We start from the raw sequence: 27,331 nt of genomic DNA, 5'->3' as shown, positions 1-27,331 counted from the left end.
TGGTCCTGGGGAACCCCCCCAAACACTGGAGAGGATGTCAGGGTGAGGGCACCCCTGGGGACAGCGCCCTCTGACCTCGCAAAGGCACACAGCACTCACCAGAGGGGGCTCGGGAGGGAGCCCGATGGCCCAGGAGAGGTGGGTGCAGGCTGTGTGTGGGTCCTGTCCCCTCTCTCCAGCTCTGAGGCTCTGACCCCTGGGCCTCACGGTGAAGGGAGAACATTCTCCCACCTGCGGGAAGCTGCCCGGGCCAGCACCCACAGCACGACAGCTTCTCCACGGCCACATGGCACCGTGATTCATGCCCTGTGCAGAATCTGTGTCTGAAAATGCTGAATGTCGAGAAGGAACCGCAAAAGTACGCACCAAGACAGAAATAGGAAGACACAGATGAAACGAGGCTTTTGTTTGCATAGAACTTTCTGCCAGAGACCCCAAAATACGGAGGCGGGGAGGCAGAGAAGAGTGGAGGCAGCTCCTGTCCCCGAGCCATCAGAATGGTCCCCAAGCCATCAGAACAGGAGCTCTGCAAGCCTCCCGTGGAGAGCAGGGCCCCGAGAGCCTCTGCCCGCCACACGAGAAGGCCGGGCCCTCTGGGTCAGAAGGTGCCCCCTCGTATCTGACCTGAGTCCCTCCCTCGGTGACCGTCACTTTCCTGTTAACCTCCGACCCTGCAGCAGGGGCGGGCCAACTATTTCCAGAAAGGCCCAGAGAGCCAGTGTTTTGGGCTCTGCAGCCTTGGCTGGGGTCTCTGTCACGACCACTCAATTGTGTCTTCTGCAGAACACAAAAGCGGTCACAGACAATATGCAAACGAGTGTGTGTGGCCCTGTGCCAATAAAACTTTATAAAATCAGGCAGCCGTGAGATTTGCCCCTCGAGCCATTGTCTGCTGACCCCTGACCCTGAGAATGGTCACTCACACCCAAAGCCCCCGAGTCCTGTCTCCAGCGCCCTTTCCCTGTCTACTGCCCTGTGTTCCAACCTGGCCTCTGGGCCAGTTTGCAATCTCTGGGAACGGGGGCGGCCAGATTTAGCAAATAAAAGTACCAGATGCCCAGTTACATTTGCATTTCAGGGAAACAACAGCTTTTTTTTTTTTTTTTTTTTTTTTTGGATAAGAATATCCCATGCAGTAGTTGGGACATACTTATACCAAAAAAAAAATGTTTGTTGTTTGTCTGAAATTAGACAATAACCGGGCATACATTAAAGTCACTGGGCATCCTGTATCTTATCTGGCGGCCCTATCTGGGGACAATGTGGTTCAGCACTTCCCACAGAGGTCTCAAATTTTCTGCTCCTGCCTACTGAGGCCCTGGGCCAGTAGTTCTGATAAAGCCTGGGTTGGAGCAGGAAAGAGGAGTCATGCGTCCAAAATGCCAGTGGTGAACTCACTCAGTCGTTGACGAAGCGTGAAGTGGAGCCAGAACTCGCACCCGAATGGGTCCGCCTGGACATGGTATGCCACCAGCGAGCCCGTCGTCCGGGACGGAGGCCGGGACACCTGTGTGTCCACACCCCACGGGGGAAAGAGGTCTCGTGGGCCCCCGCAGCCAGATTATGAAGGGCAGACAGGGAGGGGGGAACAGAGGGGGAAGGAGGTGGGGACAACACTGGACGACCAGGGCATCTCACCAGCTAATTTACTGGAACCAGTAATCTGCGGCCATGTAACAGAAGGCCACAAACTTAGTGGCTTAGAGCATCACCCACTCATCAGCTCAGCCTGTGGGTCAGAGTGCGGCAGGGCATGGCCGGTCCTCCGCTCACATCAGGGCACCGCTGGGCCGCGTCCCCTCCTGGAGACCCCGGGGAAGCAGACTCGGGTCCCTCAGGGCTACGGGACCCAGGCCCTGTCTCTGTGACATGTGGTCCTCTGCCCTTCGAGGCACATCACATCCTTCTTGTGTCTCCAATCTCTCTGCCCCCACCCCTGCATCTCTCCGTCTTTCTTTTTGTCTCTGGGTTTAAGGGCACATTGAACTCCCTGTACAATGTGGGATAATCTCCCTATTTTAGGATTAACTGATTAGTGACCTTAATGGCTTGTGCTTCAGCCCCTGTTGTGTCAGGACGTGGTATCACACCATGGTCCCAGCCCAGGGACTAGGGGAAGGACTGCTTGGGGTTCACAGGGTCCCCACGTCCCCCGTGAGAAAGGGTCTCCGTGTGCACCGGACAGATGTGACCCCATCCCTGGAAATGACGCTGGGGACAGCTGCTGTTTGCAGTGGAAAGGCTCCACTCTGGGTTCTAGTTCCCAGCATTGGCTGCTCTGGGGCCTCCTGAGGGGTTGTGCCGGACATTCGGCTCCCGGACCCCTGAGGCTAGAGCTTTGTCATCATTTGAAAGCAGGACGCAGGGTCCCCAGCAGAAACCTGCCATCTCCCAACATCACGTGGGCAAAGCTGTAGAAACAGTTTTCCATCTGGAGTGAACCCAAGACAAAAATATCCGGCTGAGTGTGGCCCTTTGAGGCTCCTGGTGGTTTGGCTGTTTTGTTTCTACTCGATATGCCTGGAGGTCCTTACGTCACAGTGATTGGGGTCCAATAACCTCAGTGACGCTGGCAGCCTAAGGTCCAGCGGTGGAAGGCCCATGTGACTGCCGGCTCCTTCTTCCACCCGGCACAACGTGCATGTGCCCCACGACACCCCCCCTCCATAAAAACCCACACCCCGGGAGACGCCTGACTGCTCAGCTTAAATGTGCACATCACAACATGACCCACGAGCAGGCAGGACTCTGAGACCCGCTGTGCCCAAGCCCACAGGAACCCCCGGGACAGAGGGCGAGGGTGCTGTGAGGAGCTCACCGGAGGAACGGGGGATCACGAGAGTGCTCACTTCGAACACCTCTGCTCTTGCCAGGCACCTGAGCGCAAAAGCGGGAGGTCCGCACCGCGGGTCCCTGGTTAGATCATTACAATGAAAGCGGGCTCTAACCAGCTTCCCTGTGAAATGTTGTGTTCCCATTAATTACATTTTCTGGTTACCCAGGGATTCAATTTTGTTCAGTCTCTGCATCTACAAAAGCAGGAAAAATAATGGGCCAATATCTTTTGGATTAGAAGCACAGCTAACGAGGTTTCCATGCCACATGCCATCATCCTGTGATGAATGAGAACTTGACGGGGCACAGACCGGGAGAGGTGCCCAGAGAGGACAGCAGGACCCAAGAGACTTCCCTGCCCTCGCTCCCCGGCTGTGCTCAGGACGTCAGACCGTCCCGAACCTGTGACCCCACGGCTGTCGGATGGGGTGGTACATATACACACACTACAAGGAACGCCCTAAGTCCCTCACCACAGTCAGGTGCTACTGTTGCTCTGAGGACTGTCTTCCTGTCCTCACAATGTCAATCCTGTGATCATTCTTATACCGCGGACCTCAGTTCCTTCTTCTGTATCAAGTGAGCAAAACCACCCAAAGTCTACTCATTGCTGTGAAAAGCAAGCAAAACAATGCCTGGGGAGTGTGACGCATGCTTTAAAGTACCAGGAAGTGTTACTATCCCCACCCGTCTCTACAGAGCAGAGATGATGGGTACAAGTTTGGGATATTCTCAGATGATCTGCATGCCAGGACAGCCCTCAGAGATCATTTCCAAACACTTAAATCCCCAGCGTGGACGAAGTCTGTGCTCTGCCCCACCCCCCCGCCCTCAACAAGGGAGAAGGCAAAAGAGCATCCCGGAAACCGTGGTCCAGTTCATTCGGGTTTGCCCCCAGTTTCACGTGTCCTCCTGAACAGGTGACCCAGCGGGCTCTTGGGGCAGGAAACGGCGCAGGGACGAGGCTGGCGGTGAGACCGGGTGCTGGAACAGGGGCGGGGGGCAGGGGAGGCAGCGGCTCCCCGGGAGCCGGTGGCAGTGCGGTTCTGTGCCAGCCAGACGCTGCTCTCAATGAAAAGCGACAGGTTCAACAAGCCGGGTCGTCACGGGAGAAGTTCCAGGTTCACGGCACGTGGCTGGGTCACAGAGGTCCCGCATTCCTGCAGGGTCTGGGCTGGTATCTGGCTACAAGGATAAACGTCGGCTCAGGTACTTTTCAATAGACCATCCAGCTCAGCTTTGAGGTCCAGGAAGAGGGGAAAGCAAAAGTCACCGAGAATAAGATTCATCCCAGGGGCAATTGCTTTAATCCATTCCCAAAATGGCTCATAATCCCTCTTTAGTGTAGAGCTTATAAAAAGTGCTGCTTCTCACCCAAGCCTCCTCCTTGGGGATGTGTTAGGAGTAAAGACAGAACAGCTGCTCCTTGCCCGGCCCACAGGCAAAGCAGAGGCCTGTCTGCTCTGTGACGGGGTGGGGGGCTGGGCTGGCTGTCACCTGTCACCGAGCAGCCACCAGCGCGCCAGGCACTGGGCTGTGCTTTTCACGCGGTCGCCGTGCTCCCAGCCCTGGGCGGTGCGACACCCCCACTGCCCCCATCCTTCAGAGGAGGAAACTGAGGCTGGGAGGGAGCGTGGGCGCCACCCCGGGCCACACAAGCCCGTGTTTCATAAGTGCTGGTGTGAGGGCCACACAGCCCAGAGAACTGAAAACCAAGACGGAAACGGACCCCGGCATGCCCCTGTCACAGCAGCCAAAAGGTAACAACCCAAATGTGCGTCGGTGGAGGGAGCAGACGACAAAACGCGGTCTACCCCCACGAGGGACTAGTATTCGGCCCTTAAAAGGAAGGAAATGCGGATGCACACTGCAGTGCGGCTGGACCTCAGAGCGGCACGCGCAAGGAAGGAAGCCAGACGCAGAGGTCACATGGCGCATGTTTCCACGGGCGGGAAGTGTCCAGAACAGGCAAATCCAGAGGCAGAGAGCAGACTGGTGGTTGCAGGGGAAGTGGAGAGCAAAAGCTAACGGACCCCGTCTGCCTGCAGGAAGATGAAAACGTTCTGGAAGCAGCTAGTGGTGACGGCGATACGACAGTATTGGACGCGTGCTAAATGCCACTGAAGTGTAGACCTTAAAATGGTTAGTTTTATGTTATGGGAATTTCATCTCAATAAATTTTTTTTTTTTATTTGGCTGAGTCTGATCCCTCCTGTTGGCTGAGTCTGGGTCCCTCCTGTTGGCTGGGTCTGGGTCCCTCCTGTTGGCTGAATCTGTTCCATCCTGTTGGCTGAGCCTGAGTCCCTCCTGTTGGCTGAGTCTGGGTCCCTCCTGTTGGCTGAGTCTGAGTTCCTCCTGTTGGCTGAGTCTGGGTCCCTCGTGTTGGCTGAGTCTGATCCCTCCTGTTGGCTGAGTCTGGGTCCCTCCTGTTGGCTGAGTCTGGGTCCCTCCTGTTGGCTGAGTCTGAGTTCCTCTTGTTGGCTGAGTCTGGGTCCCTCTTGTTGGCTGAGTCTGATCCCTCCTGTTGGCTGAGTCTGAGTCCCTCCTATGAAATCCAAATATGCTCCATGGCCACCGACATGAATTCCACCCCCTGTGACTCAGTAGGGCCCTGGAATTCCTACACAAGAGGGGGGTCTCAGACTAATGGGAGGGGCTGAGGGAGATCACCGAGGGTGTAGCAGGAAGCCCACCCTCCCTGTTGTCTCTCCCCACTGCCCTGGACTTCTGTCACTGACAAATGAGTGAAGGATAATAAAGTGCAGGCAGGGCCCAGCAAGAATGCTCACCAGAGAGGCTGTGTCCCAGGCACATCGGCCCCAGACACAGCCCGTCTCCCGGCTGGGGTGCCTGAAGATGCACAGCGCACAGGACACGGGAAGGATGTGCCCGTGCTCCCCAGATGTCCCGCCCAGAACTGCGGCCCGCCATGCAGTGGCCCAGTCAAGTTCCACTGGGAGTCCTGGGGTGCCACTCTGCAGAGCTTGTGTGGCCTTAGAAAAACTGCTGAACCCTGCCTCAGTTTACCCATCTGTGAAATAAGACTAATGGTATTTCCTGACCTTGGAGGGCTTTGGAGAGATTTTGTTAATTAAGGTTCCAAACTACTCAGCAGCTGATGGACGAACAGGGAGGATTTATTCACTGATTTTCAAGTCCACTGCCCCCGCCCCACTGCATTCCACACACACGTGCACACACGGACACACACATACTCCAAACACACGGACACACACATAGACAGATACACACACATATTCCACACGCACACAAACACAGGCACACATACTCCACAACACACACACGTGCACACACACAGCTTCTTCCGAAGCTATTTTAGCTTCACGGCCACACAGGTTTGGACCACCCCGAGCACAGTACCTGGGGAGGAACAAGCCCCCAAAGTGTCCCTGCTTCTATGTGAAACACGCATTGAACTCATCCACTGCTCCATCACCTTGCACGTTGGGGGCTTTTCTCGAAATGCCAACGTGGGTGCCGAGAGGGCAGGATGAGTGGGGGTGGGCTTCTCCAAGGGGAGGGGTGGGAGGGGCCTCTGAGGGTAGAAAAAAATGCAGAAACAGGGACAAAAAGAAAGGTGTGGGGGTCGGAGCAGGTCGGGCGCTGTCCCCGTGGGGTCTCACGCCTGTCCCCTCCCTAAGAGTAATTCCGAGGGAGAACAGACCAGACACTCACCACACAGCCATGCCTCCGACCGAGGGGCCCGGCTGGGCTGTCTTCCCGCCCCGAGCCCCTCCCCATCTGGGGTCTCCCAGGGCCCCCACGGGGAGCTGGCACAGAACCGCAGGCCCTGCTGGGGTGGGGGGGGGGGCTCCGGCAGGCCCGCTTGCTCCCTGGGGGTCTCTCCATGGCTGCTGGCACCCCCTGTCCCCCTGAACACCCCGGGGTGATGGAGCAGTGCTCCCCCAGGACCCCCCGAGGCTCCCAGCCTGGGGAGGGAAGCCCGAGTCCTGATCTGCCTCCTCCCTCTGGTGTCCCACGAGCACGTGCTACTCAGCTGTGCAAAACCTGCAGCCCGTGCCAGATGCACCGGCTCCGCCCACACCTTGCACCTGGGCTCCCCCCAGAGCCAAGAGGTGGGGAGTCGGCAAGTCACTTAACCGCCGGGGGCCTCGGCGCCCCTATGAGGCACCGGGACGAGAAGACCAGGCACCCTCGTGCCTCTGCCTGGATGCACCCTCCTTCTTGGGCCCACTTCCTTCCTTCTACTCCTCCTTCCTGATGGGGGCCAAGGGTCACTTCCTCCAGGAAGCCTTCCCAATGGCTGCAGGTAAAGCCACAGGCTTCTTCCTCTTGGCTCCTGAAATGTCACTGGTGCCTCTGCCCCGCTCCCCTCAAATGATCCCCCCAGACCAGAGTAGGGTTCTCCCGCGCCCGTGCCCAGCACAGCACCTGCACGCGAGGGGCACTTCATCTTTGTCTGCAGAAGAGAGCCATCCTGGGCCCCACCAGGCCCAGAGCCAGCCTAGGCTGCAATCCTGGCGACCGCCCGGGTGGCTGGTGCTACAAAATCATAGCCCTGAACTACCTCCCTTGTCACCCTGGACGTGAGAACCTGAAGAGGAGACGCGGTCACAGTGAGCTTGGGGCTCCGGGTTCCTGAGCATCAGGCTTCCGTGCAGAGAATCTCATTAGCCTGGAAGACGCTGAGGGAAGAAGGAGGCTGCATCTGTGGGGGCTGAAGGAGACCTCCGGGGTGGCGACGGGCAGTAGACCGGCCCGGCGCGGGGCTCTAACCGGGAGCCTGCAAGCGCGCCCTGCAAACCTGCAGGGTGTAATGCCACAGCATCGGGGGGCACCCGGGCGCCTAATGGGGCCGCTCCATCAACGTTTTCTGGGAGTTTGAAATGCGGTGTCACAAAAATAAACATGCTTACTCTTGTCTTGCATAATTGGCTCCCTAAAGAATCCTTGCGTTCTGAAAGCCACCATGTCCCTCGGCAGGAAGTGCAGCTTTTTTCAGCATCTGGGTACAGTCCTGCGTTTTCTCGTCACGAAAAAGAGGGGGTGGGGGAGTGGGGGAGAGCGAACTCCTGGGTGGGCTCTTCCCCGCCTCGTTCTTCCACACTCCGTGCCAAGTGCTGGGACAGGGCTTTCGGCGGAGGCTTTTGGCCACAAGGCTGGCCTTGCAATACGGACACGGGATGCCTCTGCCTGGGAACCGATTCTGGTTTAGAAAAGTCAGTTTTAAAAGAGAGTAGTTGCATGTCAATGGAGCCTATCAGCCCGGGGAATCTCTTCACCTTTGCTAAGACGATCTGGGAGATTGAAACTGTGGCCTGAGGTTTATTTTTGATCGCACGTGGTTGGCCCAGGAGGGCGGGACTAACGTGAAAGGTGAGCTAGGCTATCGAGATGCTATTTAGGGGCCCAGGCAGAAGCACTTTGGAGCCAATGGAGTGTCTGCGAAGGTTTTCCTAAGGAAACAGAAGCAGGTGCAGACATGACCCGCTCCCTCCCCCAAATCACCAGTTACTTCCCAGGGCTGTTCCCTGGCCTGCATGGGGACAGTGCTCCCCACCCACCTCCAGCAGGAGAGCGCTGTCTGGGGGCCCCGCGGCCAACCGTGGGGCAGAACTGACCAGCCGCGTTTACTCCTCCGTGGCTACCCAGCTGGTCCCCAGGAAGACCTGACTTCAGGGACGCTGTCCCCTCCCCCCGAACCACGTGGACGGGCTTCTGTTGTCACAAGGGCACACTCCGTAGCCATCACCTTTCCCGCCAGGCTCAGAATACACGAAGGTCAGGACGTGTCATTTTCACCTCCCTATCCTGGGCGCCCGCGTGTGCTCCGCACAGAGTCGGGGAGGCAGGACACTGGCCTTCGATGCTGGGCTCCAATCCCATGCTTTGCCGCCTGCCTGGGCCTGGTGGATGTCACGTGCCTTAAATACAACCAACAGCCGTGCACTGCCTTCCAGAAAGGTAAGGGCAGGATGCGACGGTGCAGAGGACAAGTGGCAGAGCCCAACAGCCCGGGTGTGAGCCCCGTCTCTGCTGTTCCCTTGTTGTGTCACTTGGACAGATCACCCAACCTCTCCGAGCCTCCTCGGGGAAGAGGACATAATTAAGTGCCTGTGTCACAGCAGTGCTGGAAGGACAAGTTAAGACGGGTCAAGTGTTGGGACAGTGCCTGGAACACCGTAATCAGGCACTCACAATAAGCACTCGCTCACATGCACGCGCCTCTGGGAGGGTGTCCAGCCCACCCCAACTCACAAGCTCTGTCTTCGGACCTTCTGGGGAGGGAAGGCAACTCCCTGGCACAGGGTAGATACGACGACCAGTCGGTGGGCACCGTTTCTCTCCAAGCCTCGGGAGAACGCAAAACCCTCCTCGACACGGAGCTCGAGGAGGCTCCCACCAGTCAGCTCTGGTCCCCGGAGTGGGGGGTCTCCTCACCCGCCCAGGTCTGGGAAGCCCCTGCTTTTGACACCAGCAGTTAGACCGGCATCTGGGAGCAGAGACCCTGTAGGGCCAGCTGGGCCATGACTCCTGCCCAAGCCCACGGGACCAGCCCGGGAGGGACGCCAAGAGCCCGGCCTCCTCACGGCCTCCTACCGGACACGTGGGCTCGGGATAACCCGTAAATGTACTGTCTCCTTGCATAATAGTAACTAGTCACTTCACTTCTTCCTCTGTTCAAACCAGGTTCTTCAAAGCTCCCAGCTTCCCCTGGAACTAACCCCACCTTGGCACACACACGCGGCATCTACAGGCCTGTGCTTACGGACGGCACAGCCCCTTCCATCTACAAAGATGTGCTAAAGCCCTTCGCTCTAAGGTACTCCCTGGGGGTGGACTCCCCTAAACTTGCACCACTGTCCCGCCGGAAGGGAGTCCTCGATCCCAGGTAAGCACAGCTGCCTCCCCCAGGCCCCGTGGAAAGGCCCATGCAGCAGACAAGGCTCAGAGGCCGGGGGACATTCTGCAGGACCACCTGCCAGCCCCCTCTCCTCCAGTCCCAGGCCACACACTGCCCTCCTCCAGCCCTGGGGGACCACACCACGCTCAGCTCAGCGGGGAGCCCTTCTTTTTAAAAAAAAAAAATGTTTATTCATTTATTTTGAGAGAGAGAGCGAGAGCGTGAGCAGGGGAAAGGTAGAGAGAGAGAGAGGGAGAGAGAGAGAATCCCAAGCAGCCTCCACACCGTCAGTGCAGAGCCCAACGTGGCATTCAAACCCACGAACCATGAGATCATGACTTGAACCAAAACCAAGAGTCGGATGCGTAACCGCCTGAGCCCCGCAGGAGCCCCGAGCCGGGAGCCCTTCTAACGAGTCACATGTTCCCCTTCGTGGTATCTTTGCACCAAGGCAGAACACAAAGCTTTGCTCTCCTTTATCTCTCCAAGGCGAGACACGGTTGACACTCAATAAATGTTTATCAAATGAAAAATGGGCAAATAAACAATGGCTTGTGTGCAGTCAGCCCCTTGTTTAGAGCAAAGGGAAGGAGCAAATCCAAACCCAGGGGTGGAATCCTGGACCCCTGCCCGGTGCATTGCCACCGACTTGGTAACACAAGGGGGCTTCTCCGACCGCCGCCCCCCAAAGCCTTGCTGTCTGTGCTTACAGGGTCCTGGGGCAGCAAGGGGGGGCGAGAGCAATGTTCACAGCTGCATGATTTGTGCGAGCCTCAAAGAAGAAAGAAGCCAAGCACCCGTTAACCAGCCAATGGACAAACCGACAGGGGTATGTCCGCAAACGGAATGCCACTCAGAAAGAACAGAGAACAAAGAGCCACGCTCCAACCCACAGAATCCTCACGGACATGAGGCCGAGTGAAGAAAGCATGTGCGCGATGGCACGTGGTAGGTTTCCACGTTCGAAATGCCCGAACAGGCAAATCCACAGAGACCAAAATCAGATCAGAGGTTGCGTGAGTCTGAAGGTAGAAACGGGGATTGGCTGTGAACAGAACCGGGGATCCCATCGGGGGCGACAGACGCAAATTTACTAAAAATCATCGGATCGTACACTCAAAATGGGGGAATGTTATGGGATATAAATTATACTCCAATAAATAAACATGCGCACGCACACACACACGCGGCAGACAATCCTTCTGCCCAGACTTATGTCATGTGAACCCAACCTCCTCAGTGTGGCCATTCATTCATTTCTGCGGTGTAATTTCACAAGAGCTCTCAAGAGGGGCCTCCGTGGAGTTGCTGACATATTTTTTTTTAATTATTAAGTAGGCTGAATAACAGTATCTGTGTCACAGACATGTTTTCACCCCTTTGTGACATTTCGTCAATTCTTTGCTACAAAACAATCCCTCATTTAGACTATAAAACTTCTACCTAAAAGTCTGGTTGCCGGAAGGACGTGTGATTCTGACATCAGCTGGGCACAAGGACCTGATGCCACAGCAGGTGGGCCCCTCCAGTTCTGATTGTTGTGTGTTTGTTTTGGATTTTGTTTTTGTTTTTCCCAAAGGGGCACTGTGTAACTTAACCGAAAGAATGAGAGGTAGATTTTATCCAAAACATGGGAGCCATACGGGGCAATGGTAAGAACACAAATAGACCTGGGAGTCCACGAAACCTGGGTTCGAGTCTCAGCTCTCAGGGCGCCTGGCTCGCTCAGTCAGTTGAGCGTCCAACCCTAGATTTTGGCCTGCATCATGATCTCACGGTTCGTGAGGTCAAGCCCCACATCGGGCTCTGTGCTGACAATGTAAAGCCCGCTTGGGATTCTCTCTCTCTCCCCCTCTCTGCCCCTCCCCAGCTCGCTCGCTCGCTCTTTCTTTCAAAAGGAAATAAATAAACTTAAAAAAAATCAGAGCTCTCTTGCTAGCTAGCTGTGTGACCTTAGGCAAATCACTTAACCTCTCTGAGCTTCAGTTTCCTCCTTTGTAAGGGAAGAGCAACCATGCCCACACTGCAGGGTCATCATGAGGATCCTGAGGACGGGCCAAGAGGACGGGGGTTGGCTGGGTCACCTAGCACAAAGCTTGGCTTGTGACAAGATCAGGAACTGTGGTGGCCTGGAGCCTCCTAGCTACACCTGAATGGATGGAAAGAGAAGCCGCGGGTCCAGCCCATGGGGTCACAGAAGCTCACGACCAAATCCAACATAGAGCCTTTGGAATGATGCAAAGCTTCCCGTTCAACAAGCATTTACAGAATGCACGTCCTCGTGCGTGCACACACACACACACACACACACGTGTGCACACTCATTCATGCTTGTACACGTGCGCCCATGCACACACAACACACTGCAGTGCTTTTCTCATAAAGACCAAAAGGAAATGTAAACAAGCAAAGCCACAGACCATTGCCTTCACCAACTTGAGGCTCACGTCTTGCTGATCTGGAAACCAACTGTTTCCGTCCGCGTTTGACTCCAAATCCTCGGAGCATGGTCTTGGAGCCACCCTACGTGCCAGGGCTGGAAAGTGGGACTGTCCCCAAAAAGGCTGCTCTATTTTCAGAGCTGACCTGATTTATATAAGGATCTGGACGGGTCTTCTTATCCAATAATTATGCACCAGGTCATTTATGACTGTCACTGATGATGGATCTCATCACATTAGCCACACCGCACATTCACATGCTGCTCTATTTTGCATTCTAAAGAATGTGGCAGAACGACATGGCCACTTTCGTAAAGCATTGTTTTTGCCCCTTGCCCCACTTCCACAGGACCCGACCGTCGTTCATTCCAAACACATGGTGCCTACCCGTTACACCTACCCCCCAAACAATCAGATGCCAGTCTCTGGCAGATAAGTAGAGGCTATTCGTTCCTTAATTAAGTTTTTATTTTAAGTTAATCGTAGATTTTCACAAGCACTGTACTATGTAACACGGAGAGATCCTGCAGCCCTTACCCGTCTTCCCCAGCAGCAACATCTTACAAAATCAGGGCACAAAGATATAAGCAGGATATTGGCATCGCTGCGACCGAGAGGGTCGCAACGATCCCTCGTGCTGCCCTGATGGAGCCACATTATCTTCCCTCCGACTCCCTGCCCTCTCTCGCGCCCTGGCAATGACCACCCTGTTCATTTCACCCTTTGAAGGATGCTGTGGAGCCGCCATATTGCTTGTGGGGCTTCTAGACTGGCTTGTTCACTTAGCGTCCTTCCCGGATGGTCGTGCCGGTTGTTGGCTGTATCGGGAGTTCTTTCATTGTGATTGTTGGGCACTATTCCACGGTGTCAACGTACCCCAGTTTGCTAAGCCATTCGCCCCACTGAAGGGCATCTGGATCGTTTCCAGTTTGAGGCTCTTACAAATAGAGCTGCCATAAAACGTGTGTGCCGATCTTCAGGGGAACACGTCTGCATTTCTCTGGCGTGAACGCCCAGGAGCGAAAACCTCAACCGCATGGCAACTCCATGTTCAGCGTCGTCAGAAACTGTCAAATTGCCTTCTAGAGCAGCTGTAACCATTGTGCCTTCCCGCCAGCGGTGTGGGAGGGACTCAGTTTCTCTACGTCCCTGCCAGCGTCCCATTGCCAGGAGTTTTTGTTTCAGCCATTCTCACAGATGAGAAGTGACATTGAACGTCTCTCCCCATGCTTTTCGACTAACTGGCACTCCCGTTTGGTGAGGCTTTCACCTGCTTCTAATTGGGTTGTTCAACTTTTTCACTGCTGCGTTTTGAGAGGGGTTTATGTTTTCAGACACTAGCCCTTTGTCAGGTATGCGGTTTGCGAACATTCTCTCCCACTCTGCGATGTGTCTTTCCACCCTCGTAGGAGAGTCTTTCACAGAGAAAATTATAAACCCTTGATGAGATCCAATGTATTAGTTTTTTTTTTTCCCTTTTATGGATTATGATTTTGGTGGCAAGTCTGAGAGCTTTCTGCCTAGTCTCACATCTTGAATAATTTCTGGGTTTTTTTTTCCTAAAAGCTTTTCCAGTTTTATATTTTACACGTAATTATGTAACCCATTTCGAGTTAATTTTGCATTAGATAGGAGACCTAATATCAAGGTTCTTGTTTGTTTGTTTGCTCTTGGCTATGAATGTCCTACTGTCCCAGTACAATTAGTTGGAAAATGCTATCTCTCCTCTACTGAATTAGCACCTTTATCAAAAATCAGCTGGGCATATTTGTGGGAATCTATCTGTGGAAAAATCTATATATCTGTTCCTCCATTAAGACACACAGTCTTGACTTTGGCAGCTACATAATAAGCCTTGTAATCACACTGATTCCTCTCACTTTATTATTCTTTTTCAAAGCTGTTTTAGGTATCGCTAGTTCCCCTCCCTTCACATATGCATCTTAGAAGAATCTCATCTACGCGTGCAAATGTTTTGCTGGATGTTGATAAGAATTATGTTAACCTTCTATATCAGTTTGAGAAGTGGCCTCCTTCCTTGAGTCTCTCTGTCCAGGAACATGGTATGCCTTTCCATTATTTAGATTCTTCTTTGATTTCTTCCATCAGCCCCACATAGCACTGGGCACGCGAGTCATGAGCATAACACGATTCGTTAGGTCTACACTGAAATGTCTCGTTTTGGGGAGTGACTGTAAATGCCACTGCATTTCTTATTTCAGGGTCCAGGTGTTTGTTACTAACAGATGGGAATGCGATTCATTTCTCTTGTGTCCTCCAACCTTGCTGAAATCATTCATTAGCTCTAGAAGGTTTTTTTTTAATAGATTACATGAGACTTGCTGTGTGGACAATCACATCATCTGCAAATAGGAACAGTTCTATTTCTCCCTTTCTGTATGTCTTTTCTTGCCTTTTCATCCTCTGTCCCCTCTGGCTAGAACTTCCAGCACTGTGCTGAATGAGAGTGAGTGAGAGCAGACATCCCTGGCTTATTCCTGATCTCCAGGAGAAAAGCTTCCAGTTTCGTAGCATTAGGCGTGAAGTTCGCTGTGGGCTTTTGTGGAGAAAGTGAGCCTCTGTTCCTACACCTCTGGCAGTTCTCATGGACAGATGCTGAATTCATCACATGCAGAGGCTCATATGGTGTTTCTGCTTCAGTCTTTCATTTGACAGATTGCCTTGACCGACTTTCAAATGTGGAGCCATTTCTGTACCCCTAGAATAAACCCCACATGGTATACACTTCTTTCCACATACGGTGAAACATGGTTTGCTAATATCTCGTTAGGGATTTTTTATTTTTTATCAGCAGCCAGGTTCTCATGAGGCACGGTCCACCCTTTCTTATTAGACGCCTAACCCTGTGAACACAGCAAGCGTCCTTCTGCGGGAGGAGTTTTGTTTTAAGAACTGGTCTTTTCACCTGGAGTTGGAGCTCCCGGTATAAGTGTTTTTTTTAAGTTTTTTTTTTTTTTTTTAATTTATTTTGAGAGAGAGCATGAGTTGGGGAGGGGCAGAGAGAGAGAGAGAGAGAGAGAGAGAGAGAGAGAGAATCCCAAGCAGGCACTGAGCCGTCAGGGCAGAGCTCAATGTGGGGCTTGAACCCATGAACTGTGAGATCATGAACTGAGCCAAAATCAAGAGTCGGGCACTCAACTGACTGACCCAGCCAGGCCCTCTCTAAGTGCATTGATGTCCACTGGTCTCCAAAGTGCCCAACACACACACACACACACACACACATGCACACACACACTTTTATCTGGAATAATATTCCTAAACGTCTTCATTAGAACCAGACCTTGGCAATTCACCATTTGTCCCCCTCTCACGAGGCCCGAGGTGGCACAGACTCTCAGGATCACATAGGTGATAAGCGCTAAGTTCAGGGGAGAGAATGAAGGCCTGCCCTTGGGTCAGGTCTGGTGCGCACGCGGCCGGAGAAGCCCCGGGGATGTCTGTCACCCCCGGGTGTGTTCCTTCGGGAGCCGCTGGTACATTCCAGCCGATGCTGGCTCTGGAGCACCCTGGGGCACTACCCTGGAACTGTCCCTCTAGGGGGTCAGCTCTCCCTTCGGAAGGTGACCGGCCTTCTGTCTTATTCTCTCATTTGCTGTCTTAGCCCTCCGCTGGCTGTCCACCGGCCTGTGACACCTCTGTTACTAGTCAGCAGGCTCTGTCACCCCCTCTTAAGTCCCCCAAAGCACTTCCTTACAACCCAGTATGGGAACGGCTCCAGAAGGTGTGAACCACCTACCTGCAGGCCAGCTGTCTCTCACTTGGGACGACTGGGCCCGAAGGCCGTTAGCTGTTGCCTCAGCCCTCGCTCAGTGCTCTACCCGCATCACTGGCCTGACCAGGCACAGAGGATGTGGCACGCACAGCAATCGTACACTGCTGGCCAGCCCGACCTTCCGCGGAGCTCATACTAACGAGCGACGGCACCGAAGTCCCACACTGGTTGGGGGGAGGGGTGGCAGGCTCTGAAACATCTCCTTTTGTCACTTCTAAGTCTCCACAGGACACTGTCCAGTAAGTATGACAACCCACAGCCGCCTGAGGCTCCCAAGTCCCAGCCGTGGCCCATATTCTCTTCCTACCGGACGGTGCTGATCTCTGCTCTGGCAACACTATTTGTACACTGACACGTATCCCCCTCCGTTACTGGAGCGTGGGGTCTTCGAGGGCAGAAACCTTCTTATTTTGGAGTCTGCATGGCACCTGCTCACAGCCAGCCAGCCCCCAGGCACGCGGGAATCAGGAGCGGACTACAGGTGTGGATGAAACGAATACGAGATCGGGGATCGGGGCGTCATCTCTCGGGTGCACAGACATTTAAGGCGGACGTGTCGGATTAACTAAGAGTCGCCAGGCCGCCCGTGCCACTCCGTGACTTACTCATTTTATGACCGCGTATTTGCAGCTTTCGACCCCCTACGCCCATTTTGCCCACCCCCACCCCACACTCCAGCAACCACCAGTGGGGGAAAAAAATTCTGTAACTGAGCGAAGGGCTGGACGCCGATTCGACTTACAAACCCCGGATCGTCCAGCTGGGCACCTGAAACTAAGATAACGTAGGTCAGTTTTGCCCCAACGTTTTGAGAAAAGCAGACACGTGCTATCTGGTCCGGCACAAATTCTGCAGCTCACCGTTGGGACAGGAGCGCAGGGGCCAGAGGTGTGTGTGCATCACGACCGCTCCCCAACATCTACCTACCCGCCCACCTGTGGACTCACAGACTGACCAGAACCTTCTCTTTCAAAGGAGCTGCCTCCGTCAGCTCCACGGTTTCCTAGTCCCGCGCATGAACCCACTTTCCCGTCCCCGAAAAAGCCAAAAGGAGGGGAGAACGGAGTCCAGTTGTGAGGCCAATAGTTTGCATTTGACCCCAAGCCCCCCCCCCACCCCACATCTCCCCAACCTCCCTCGGTGGTACCTTCCCCCTCGACCCCACCGCCACCCCTGTGCCACCTGCCTTCGTGTTTTCTTCCCCTCTACAGCCACTCCTCCTCCCAGACACTTAGATATCGGATACTTTCACTCCTAGCAAACCCGTGATGACTGATAGGGCTCAATAAGGATTGCTTTTTTCCCAAACACGTCTGCATTCCAATTGTGACTAAATCTCACAGCAAAGAAAAGAATCTCTAATGGTGGAAATGTGAGCTCCAGGAAGTAGGGTGGAAGAAATGGTGTACCTCTTTGGGGCAGGACAGGGCCTACACCTGAGGCAGGTCCGGCTGGGAATTCCTTTCCTACGCCTCAGAGTTAAGGACGACTAACCACAGGGCAAGACTTGACGAAGCAAGGGCACGGTGCCAGACGGACACGTTTACTCAGGCGCAGACGTCTCCTGAGCTTTTGCTGTGCGCCACGCACTCTTCTCAGGAGGCAGTAAAGGACGAGGCTCAGTCCCTGCCCTCGTGAGCCCACAGTCCAGAGACCAGGGCTGCTCTTCCGGGCAAAGCAGGAAGCCTGAGCACCGGTTTCCAGTGGACACACCCCCTTGGTCTCCGAGGTCCAGACGCTTCGCTTTCCAGAAGCCCCTGAGGTCACGCACAGGCCCAAGCACTGACTCCCCCCGGGAGGGCCGGCAACAAGGCTTCAAGAGCCACATGGGCCAGGCAACTGTCCACACGGGGTGGGAACAGAGGGAGGGCAGAGGAGCAGTGGGTCCTGCCACACCAGTGCTCCCTGGCTGGCCACAAAGAAGTGCAGCAAAGGGCAGACGTCCGAGCGAGCGGACAGCACAGGCATGGTGGACGACAGGCTGGGAGGGCAGAAACAGGGATGGACCCAGCATGGCTGCCACCAACCTTTCCTGGGGGGTGGGGGGGAGGGGCGGGGAACAAAGTGACACCCTCTGCAGAGTGTAGGCAGGGGACAGAAATGCGAATACTAGCCCAGCACCCCCTCCCCGGGTCCCCTTGGTCCAGTGGCAGGACCCTGCCCTTTGCCAACACGGGACTCCCACCCAACCTGCCACCCCTGTTCTGGGCTCGCCTTCAGTGCCGGAGAGACTCACAGTGATGAGGATCCCCTCCCCCCATAGAGCAATGTTGGGTCTCTGGCTCCTCAGTCTCCCGGAGCCCTTGCCAGAGAGAGAAGACAAGACCCAGCAACCCAGCACAGCTCACCGGGCCCGTCCAGGGGCTGCTGGGACACGATCAGGCAGCTGGCCCCAATCCTGCGCCCTCCTCTGGAAGGGGTTTGGGGGGCCTGGCGGTGAAGAAATACCCCGCTGTTCCTCGCCGATTGCCGGAGCGCAGAGTGATGGCCCAAGTGGGGGGCTGGGGCAGCCAGGCCTCCTGCAGGCGATCACATCCGATCCCGCCCTGACATGGCAGGAGAACCGGGCAGCCCGGCCCCCCAACCCCAGGGCCCCTGAAACTCTGACAGGGGCAGGCTGCAGCCTCTGACTTTCTATTAACTGAGACTTAATCTGAGTTACGTAACTGCCGGTCCCCACTCGGGCGGCCTCATGACTCACCGACTCCTTTGAATTCCTGGAAGGGGGTCTTAGAGAAGGAGAGTCAGTGGGCCCCATGGCTGGTCTGCTCCAGCTCCAGCAAGGCCCAGCTCCTGCCTCCCCCTCGTGTCTGACCGGCATCGGGCAGGAGGAACCCTCTCGAGCCAGACTTCAAACATGAAAATCTAGATCAAGGATATATTTGGCTTTCCAAGCTAATCTGTACATCAATTTGGTCTCTACTGACTTGTAGCCCTTTGAAGAAAACTTGGCAACTACTCATATGGAAAGCAGAGGACTCTTACGTAACCCCAGACAGGAGCCCCTGGGCTCTGGAAGGCTCCGGAGTCATGGGTGGGTCGGGGTTTGCTGGTTATTCACTTCATCAAGACCCAGGGTGCAGCTTTTATCCACAGGGCTGCGCAGGGTAGTCTGGGCACAAAAAGCCCAGGGAAGTGAAGGGAAACGTCTTGTGCCAGACATCTTGGTGGTGCCCAGGCCAGCGGGCTGGGGGACGGCAAGGCCAGGCTGGGCTGCCGCAGATCCCACGGACAGCTGAGCCACCCCGGCCAAGAGGACGCAGGACGCAGTGGGGAAGCAGGCTAGTCCCTCTCCGGAGACACGGAGACAGGCGTCTCGGGGAGGCGTGGAGCTGTCTCCGCTGGCTTGCCCTGCTCCCTACTTATCGCCCTCTTGGATGCACGGAAGAAAAGGAAGCAGGTGATTACAATAAATCAACAGAAAGGACAGACTGGGAAGGGCCCGCCAGCCCCTCCTCCGCTTGGCCGGTGGATCCCCTGGGTGGGCGTGGCATGAGGGGAGGGGGACGTGCCCCCGCGCTGGAAAGATTCGAGCTGCCTCCCAGAATGGCCATTTATTCCAGCATCCCTGTCCCCGATGAGCATCCCAGCTGCGGACGCGCGATGGATTCCGGCTGCGACCAATTTGGTGTCAGCAGCTGGAAATGGGCACGAGCCAGGCTTCACCGGGAGGGCGACGCCTGTGGACAGAGCCTCTGACGCCGTCCGTCCTCCTAACGCCTCTGGCCAGTCCCCAGCTGCCGGAGGACTTTCGAGGTGGGGACGGTGAGGGGCAAACCGCTGGGTCCACGTGCTGGGCCCAAACATGGTGCCGCGTGCGCGGCCAGCACTCGGGGGGGGGGGGCTGAAAAGCACCCCGTGAAAACAGACCGTCACATCGCTTTGTCCCACGCCCACCCCCACGCAGACACACAGGCACCCGGGGCCTTGCGGTGGAAGGACAGACAGAGCGGCCCCCCGGGAGCACAGCCTGGGAAGGACACCTGGCCGATGTCCTGTACGCTCCCAGCCCCTGAGGAAAGCTGCAGCGCGGTGGCCTGCAGCCTCCGAGGCCGCTTGCAAGGAGGCAGCCGGACTCCGCTGCGTGCTTACTCAGCACCCCTCCGAGCTGGGCTCCGCGCTCCTTACTGTCGGAGCTGCGACCCAGCCAGTCAAGCTACGGGCTGCCTTCGACAGACACCTTGATCCGTGCTTGCAGCTCTGAGACCACCACCACCACGCAGGCACAGCAACGGCTCCATCCGGCTCCGTCCGTTTCCGCCTCGCGAGAGGAAAAGGCTGCTTGCACAGCTCTGGCCGAACACAGAAGCCAGACACCGAGCCCAGACTTCGTCTCGGCAGCCCGAGCAGAGAGCTTCTCGCTCAGGTGACGCCCGGAGCTGCTTTCCGCCACCTGGGCTCCGGGTTCAGCGTCTGCCTGACACAACCAGGTTCCAAGCCTGGCAGCAGGGGTGCCCTGAGCTCGCCCGGGGAGCCACAGAGTGGCGTGTAAGCAGAGATGATGACCGGCTTTCTTCAAGGAAAAAGTGCATTTCCAGCTTTCAAGCAAGCGATCCTGGCTTTGTTACTGCGACCCTTGCCTGGTGCGACGCTAAAAGCACACAGACCCTCCCGGCCAGGCACCTCTCCTGGCCAGGGGGTGGCTCTCACAGACATGACAGAGCCCTCTCCGGTCAGCCTCCAAGACAGGTGACGGGCTGTCCTTAGAGGCACCCTTACAGAAAACCTCTTGTGCTAACACTGAAGGAAAAACAAAAAACAACAACAACGAAAGGTCAAACTTCAAAATCACCAACAGAACTATTTCCTACAGCAAAATCCCAAAGAGATCTCACTTGGGGATGCTTTAGAGGAACTGTTTTAGTGAATTCTGAACCAACACAGAGCCTTCTTTCCATAGTATTTACTCTCCTCTCCCCTTATCAAAATGTACTAATCTTTCGATCTAGCAACTTACTGGTAATAATAATAATAAAAAGAAAGAAACCACATCAGCTCAAATAACTTGCCAGCAGTCGGTCAGAAATGAAGCACCAGACAGGAGCTCGGGAAGCATCTGGGAGCAGGAGGTGAGCCCAGAGCCGGGGCTGGGACCCTCTGCTCTTTCCCGAGGCCTTCCGGGGCTGGCTGAGACCTGAGAGGCAGATGGCAGGGCACCTGGAGGGGGTCACCCGGCAACGCTGCCCTCGATCCATTTTGTCTGCGTCCCAGAACAGGGAGCCTAAACCTTATCTAGTCCAAGCACACGGTATCGATTCAGGCCAGGCCAATACCCAACAGGATTCGCTTCACCGTTAACCTTTTAAAGCCCACACTGGCCAACCAGCCACCGGAAAAAGGAGTGCCGCTTTCCAGAAAAAAAAAAAAAAGCGGATAATAACATTTGACAATTCTCTCTAGATGTTCTAAACAGTGCTTACCCCCGGGGTGCGGGTTTGTCTCATAAATCAAAGGTAGCTAGACAACGCTGGGCGCGCTCGACAGAGGACACTCTTCCGATTTCTCAAAATCAGGTCGCGCACTTGGGTCTCGCTTCGGCTCACTCCCCCCAGCTTCGATGGGGCGGCGGTGGGGGCGGCTCCGGCAGTAGTCCCAGCACCTACCGGCCCTTTCCTCCCCAGCGCGGGAGCGCAGTGCATCCCAGTGGACAAACTCCAGAACCGCACGCGCTTTCTCCGCCTCCGCCTACGTCCTCCCTGCTTTCGGTTGCAACCCGGGACCCAAACGCACCGGCTCGGCGAAGCCCCCTGACAGGCGGGCGGACGGTTCGGGGGCGGCCTGCGGGACCAACGAGACAACCGCGCACTCCTGGGCCCTAGGCCGCCCGAGGCACGGGCCGAATGGCTGAGCGCCACGACAAGCGGGCAAAGTTTGCCCAAAAGGGTCTTCCTGAGTACCCCTGCCGCGAGTTCCCGGCTCGACCCCCTGGTGCCACCTGGCCCTGGAGTCCCGACCTAGACAAGCCCCGCGCGCTCCCGAGGGTGTCTGCGTGGGGGGGGAGGGGGGCGCCCGCGCACCTCCCCCAGAGCCCCAGAGTCTCCCGCCCCAGCTGCCTGCCAGCTGTGCGCGCCCGTCGGGCCCGGAGGTCACCGGCAAACAGCTGGATCGGCCGCTGGGAGCCCGGGAGGCCCCTGCTCAGCCCTGGGGCCCCGAGAAAGGAGAAGGGAGGGCGGAGTGGCTGTTTGATTTTGGTTTCCTCCAACTCCGCCTGCCCAGCTCTCACCGGGAGCCGGGAGCCGGGAGAGCTCTGGCTTTCTCCGGCAGCCCCGGCACCCGCCCAGGGTCCACGGCCGGCCGGGGCCCCGGGGAGGAGGCGCGCCGGGGCGGCAGGCCAGGACACTGCGCTGCTGGCGCCGGGAGCCGCGGGCTCGACCGGCCGGCCCCGCTGCACGGGGACCCGGGGCGGGCACCCCTGGCCGGACCCGGACGCGCGCAGGCAGGGAGAGCCGGCCGCTCCCTGCGGGGCCGCGGAGCTCCGGGCTCGGGACTGGCACCCGGACGCGGCTCCCGCGGCCGCCTCCGGCCGCTAGCGGGGAGCGGGGAGGGGTCCCTTTATTCGCAACGTTAAGGAGAGCGCCGCTCCAGCCCAGCCCGGCACCCACGCACCCACGCAGCCACACGCACCCCGGCGCCGGCCGGGTCGCTCACCTGAGTCCTAAAAGCTGTTGAATCCACATGGTCACGTTTCGGGCAGCGGAGCCTCAGACCTTGCTCGCCCCGGCCATCTGCGCGGCGCCCGCGCCCGCTCGCTTCCGTCCCGCGGCGCCGGTCTCCGGCTCTCGGTCCGCCGCCGCCCGCCGCCCGCCGCCCGCCGGCCGCGGGGCGCAGAGCGAGTCAGAGCGCGGCCGCGCGGGGCTCCATGCCGGCCGGCGCGCCGCCGCCGTTGGGGCGCATGGCTCAGGCGGGGCGGCCCGCGGGGGCGCACATCCTCGGGCCGGGGCGCGGGGCTCGCCGCCCCTCCGGGGGCGAGCCGGCGAGGGCGGCGGCGAGGCGGGGGCGCCCACGGCCGGCCCGGGAGGGGCGCGCTCCGGCGCTGCGGCCGCGCGGCGAGGGTCGGAGGAGACGCGGCTTCGCCCTCCGGGGCGGTGGGGAGGGAGGCCGGGCGGCGCCGCGGCGCACGGTGCGTGTCTCGTGGCGCGGCTCTCGCCTCCGGTCCCAGCCCCGCGCCGAGGGGGCGGCGCGGTCCGGGGGTGAGGGCGGCGGCGACGCGGAAGGACGCGGGTCGCTTCTGCGCGCCGCCAGGTCAGGGGGCTCCGGCGGGGGTGCGCCGCCGGCCGGCGCCGCTCAAGTTGGCCGGGGGCTCCGTCTGAGCGCTCGCTCTGCAGACGGCCGCGGCGCCGGAGGCCGGCAGGAGGCGGGCGCGGGAGGCGCGCGGGGCGAGGGCGCCGTGCAGCGCGGGGCGTGGGGACGCGCGGCGGCGGCGCCGCGCCGAGGAGGCGCGCGGGGATCCCGGGGCCCCGCCGCCCGCGCCCACCGCGCCCGCCGCAGAGCCGCCCGCGCCGCTTGGCCGCCTCCCTCCGCGCGTCTGCCTCTCCGCGCGTTCGCCCCCGCCTCCCCGAGCGGGTCCCAACTCCGCCCGCCCGGCCCGGCTCACGTCACCCGCCTTCCCCGCCCCTCGAACTGGAGCCGGAGCCCCCTGCCCGGCGCCGGCTGCCGCTCGCGGCCCCGCCTCGCCTCGCCCCGCGACGCGTCAGGCGGGGCCCCCGGCCGCCCCCCTGCCCAGCCCCTGCCGGGTCTCAGTCCCCACCTTGGGAGAGGCTCCGGAGAGGCCGCGGGCGCGGATTGGACCGCCGGGCGCCGCCGGATGGTGTTGCCACGGTAACCGGATGGCCTGCGAAGCGGTTCGAGGTTCCGACCCGTTTACGGGGGCGCCCAGGGGACCCGGAGAGCTCATTTGGGGAGGGGGCGTTCCCGCGGGAGCCCTGGGGCGGGGGGCGCCTGGAGCGAGAGGCTGCGCAGAAAGTTTCCTCCAGGCGGAGCTGCGCAAGAGGCGCCGCCAGAGTCTGCGAAGCAGGAGGGTTCCTCTTCCCGCCTCCCCGGCCCTCGCCTTGGGCCCCTGCGTTCCAGGTCAGCGCTTAGCGCCTTCTGTCCCAACCCAGCCCGGTCCCGAATTTCGACGCTCCCCTAGCCCCCCGGGGCTGGGAGTCAGGCAGCTCGCCCGACTGCCGCCTCCGCTTGGCCAGGCCCTTGATCCGGAGGATTCGCTGAGAGTTCCGGGCCCTCGGCCTCCCAGGCTCGCCGCCACAGCCGGTAATCCGGTCCCTTCCCCATCCCAGGACTTCCCTTGTGCCTTCCGGGTGAGGCTGCGCTTGCAGGGCAGGGGCTGGAGGAGGAAAGGCTCTAGATGCGGGCCTCTTTCACCCAGAGGAGTGACTTACAGTGAACTGCCCCCCCCCCACCCCCGAGGCCGGACCTGCTGTGCTGACCAGGGAAACCACCCAGAGAGGCCCGCCGTCTACTCGGTGCCCTCCACGGAGGCGCAGAGTTGGAGGCCTTAGAGACCACCGAGTGCCGCCCTTCTGCGGCAGATGTGGGAGCCCGGTCCAGGGAGTGGAGGGAAGGTTAACTCACACCGGACCTGATCTGTGCAGGGGCCTCCCCTAGCTAAGCTCTGGAATCACCCCAGTCTTGTGAGATCAGCAGAGACCCCACTTGGCTGCTCGGGCCTCCCTGGGAAGGGCAGTGAGTTGGTGGCGGGGCAGATCCAGGCCCAGCAGGGATGGAACTTTGGACTCCTGGGTGCACCCTTCTTCCCTGGGCATCGTGGGAGTCTACTCCACCCAGACGGGAGGTCCAGGAAGATCCCAGAGGAGAAAGGCCAGAAGCAAGGAAGGATAGTGGCAAGAACCCAGATTTTGACATGGGCAGACCAGCCACTCCTGTTGCCTAACTGTGGGGTCATGGTGCCTTCTCTGGCCTCTCTGATCTTGTTTCCTCCTCTGCAAAATGGGTCTCATGTTCCCTTCCAGATTTTCATGGGGATTCAATGAGATGGCCTCACACTCACCGTCGCGATTGTGGTTCAGGGAAGCACCAGGCTGAGTCAGCACTGCACCTGCCTGGCCACTCCTGGGTGGTCTTCCCCCGCAGCCTTCTCCCTGAGGGGTTCGGGGGAACACGTCCCACTAAGGGAGACAGGGAAGTATTGGAATAGCAGGCTGGGCCCAGGATAGTCAGGGGAGAAGGGGGTGCCCACAGTGCTGCCACCTAGCGGGACAGAGTGGGGGTGCTGCAGGAGGGAGGCCCTTGGAGGAGCCAGGACAACCCTGGGCCAGGTGGGCTGTGGGTGGGGGGAGTCCCAACCCGCTCTGTTCCGGGGACCCCCTTCAGCAGCCACGTGCGAACTTGCCCACCTTGTCTCAGGACGTTTATAAATGCACACGCTGAAATGCAGAGGGTTTTTAGGAAGTCAATGATATTGCAACGTGTTACCCAAATATTAAAACAAATATGGTACTTTAAGACATCAGAAGTCTCCGTCGTGGGATGGGGGAATGACTGCTTGCAGTTCCCTGTTTGGCCCCAGTTCAGGGACCTCCTGCCACTGTGGCCTGTTGCCTACACGTGTGATGGACGGAAATGCTGGATTTCAGTGGGAACTGGCAAGAATAAAGATGTCATTTTTCCCCACCCAAGTATAGAGACCCTTGGACTCTACCCACATACCGTGGGAGTCCCCAGCCCTCAGATACGAGCCCCAGGACCAAGGATGGTAGAGAGGAGTGTGTCCTGAAAAACAAAAACAAAAACAAAACAGGGCAGAGGCTGGCAGGAGTCTCAGGGACATCAGACTCTACCGGACACAAGTGAGCACAGGCCTCTCGATCTTTGGGGGAGGGAGGCCGCCCTCCGCCCCCCTCCCCCACCCCGGGCTGGAGCATCTCCGTAAGGACGAGGGCATACCAGTTTCTTTTTTCCTTTGGGCACCGATCACGCCAGCACAACTCCCGCCAAAGAGAGCACCCACCTGGTACTCCGTTTGTGTTTATTTTTTTCTCTTGATGAAAACATTGCCATTTCTTCCATGCTAAAAAATAATAAAGCCAAGACTTGTATTTCACCATTAATGCAACCGATTTCCTGCACTTTAACGGCTTCTCACATTTCTGACCCTTTCATTTTCCTCGCTTGGGGATTGGGAGGGTGGGTGTATGTCATCCCACACCGGAGACACAGACTTGTCACGTGCACGCACACACACACACACACACACACACACACACACACACACAGGCTTAGCAGCTTCAGCAAGTGCAAAAGGAAAGTTTTCAGATGTGCCCGCTGTAGAAAGATCCCCTCCCCACATCTGGCTGCTACCCCTTACTCCGGAGCAAGCTGCATCCTGCGCCCTCCCAGCCCCCTCGCCTCTGCCTTGCCCTATTTTCCCAACAAAGGATTTGGCTGACCCTCTGCCGGAGGTCCTCTTTGAAGCTCTCTTAGGCCATTTACCTAATGGCCTTCAGCGAGTGACTATTTTTAAAACCCATCCAAGCCAAATTGAGCTTCCACTGTTCATTTTTCTCCCAAGGAGGTAGATGTGTCTTAAGCATGACATTTGATTAAGTAGCTAAGTTTGTGATTTTAAATGGAAGGGAAATGCTGATTAAAATTATTATAAGTCTCTTTAAAGTGTTCACACTACTGTCTTCTGTGCCCCCTGCCTTACCAACTCCCCCCCCCACACACACACAAGAAAACTTGCTTGTGCTGGGGTGGGGACAGGGAATGAACTCCAGGTGGCTTTTCCTTCTGGGGGAGGTTAAGTGCCCAGACTTTAGAATTCCTGCCTCGTCTTCGGAGCTGGTCGCCAGGTGCCAGGTGAGGCTTGCACACAGCTGCAGACTCCAGCTGAGTGCAAGGAGGAGGCTGCCCATGTCAGAGGCCAGAGAGGGAAGCCGAGATTGCCTACCCCCACCCCCACCCACAACAGTCATCCCACAGTCCAAGGTAGGCAAAAGAAAATGCCAGCTGTCTACCGTCCATTCAGACACACTTGTGTATCAGAAAGAGGAAAAGTTGCTTCTTCTGCTTGTTGTGAGCAAGTGATGGGCTCTGAAGGCAGGTGAGAAAAGGACTGCCTAAGAATTTGATCTGGCTGGTGGGGGGGCTGGGGAAGCCCCAGTTTCAAGGCTTTTAGGGATTCTCTGTGATGAGAGCTCTGCTACATCACATGGGCAAGGAATAGGGTTAGTTTGCATTGCAAAACAAAGTGACAATTTGAGCACAGCCCCTCGGCATTGTGGAGTCTGGAGGTCTGGAGCCTGAAGTTGGAGGAAAGAGAAGGTCCAGAGGTGGACAGATACATGCTGAGAAGCCAGTCAAAGGCTGGGGTGCCCCAGGGGAGAGGCCCCAGTGCCCAGGGGAATCCTTACT

The 27,331-nt window shown here is 57.5% G+C and overlaps 1 protein-coding gene across 2 annotated transcripts in view; it reads right to left on the bottom strand.

Moving 5' to 3' along the window:
* Positions 1–22,759, bottom strand: part of AJAP1 (adherens junctions associated protein 1) — a 122,078-nt gene extending 99,319 nt beyond the window's left edge. Inside the window, exon 1 of one of the 2 annotated variants that reach the window (XM_045475422.1) lies at positions 22,607–22,759. In XM_045475422.1, the coding sequence (XP_045331378.1) occupies positions 22,607–22,635 (29 nt within the window). In that variant the 5' untranslated portion in view covers positions 22,636–22,759. Of the gene's footprint in view, positions 1–21,378; positions 21,559–22,606 lie in introns of those variants that run through there. The other variant, XM_045475423.1, reaches the window with a different exon arrangement.
* Between the last annotated feature and the right edge of the window lie 4,572 nt (positions 22,760–27,331).

The sequence above is a fragment of the Leopardus geoffroyi genome, chromosome C1 (genome assembly GCF_018350155.1).
Source record: "Leopardus geoffroyi isolate Oge1 chromosome C1, O.geoffroyi_Oge1_pat1.0, whole genome shotgun sequence".
Classification (NCBI taxonomy): domain Eukaryota; kingdom Metazoa; phylum Chordata; class Mammalia; order Carnivora; family Felidae; genus Leopardus; species Leopardus geoffroyi.
This window is presented reverse-complemented; position numbering and strand designations above follow the sequence as displayed.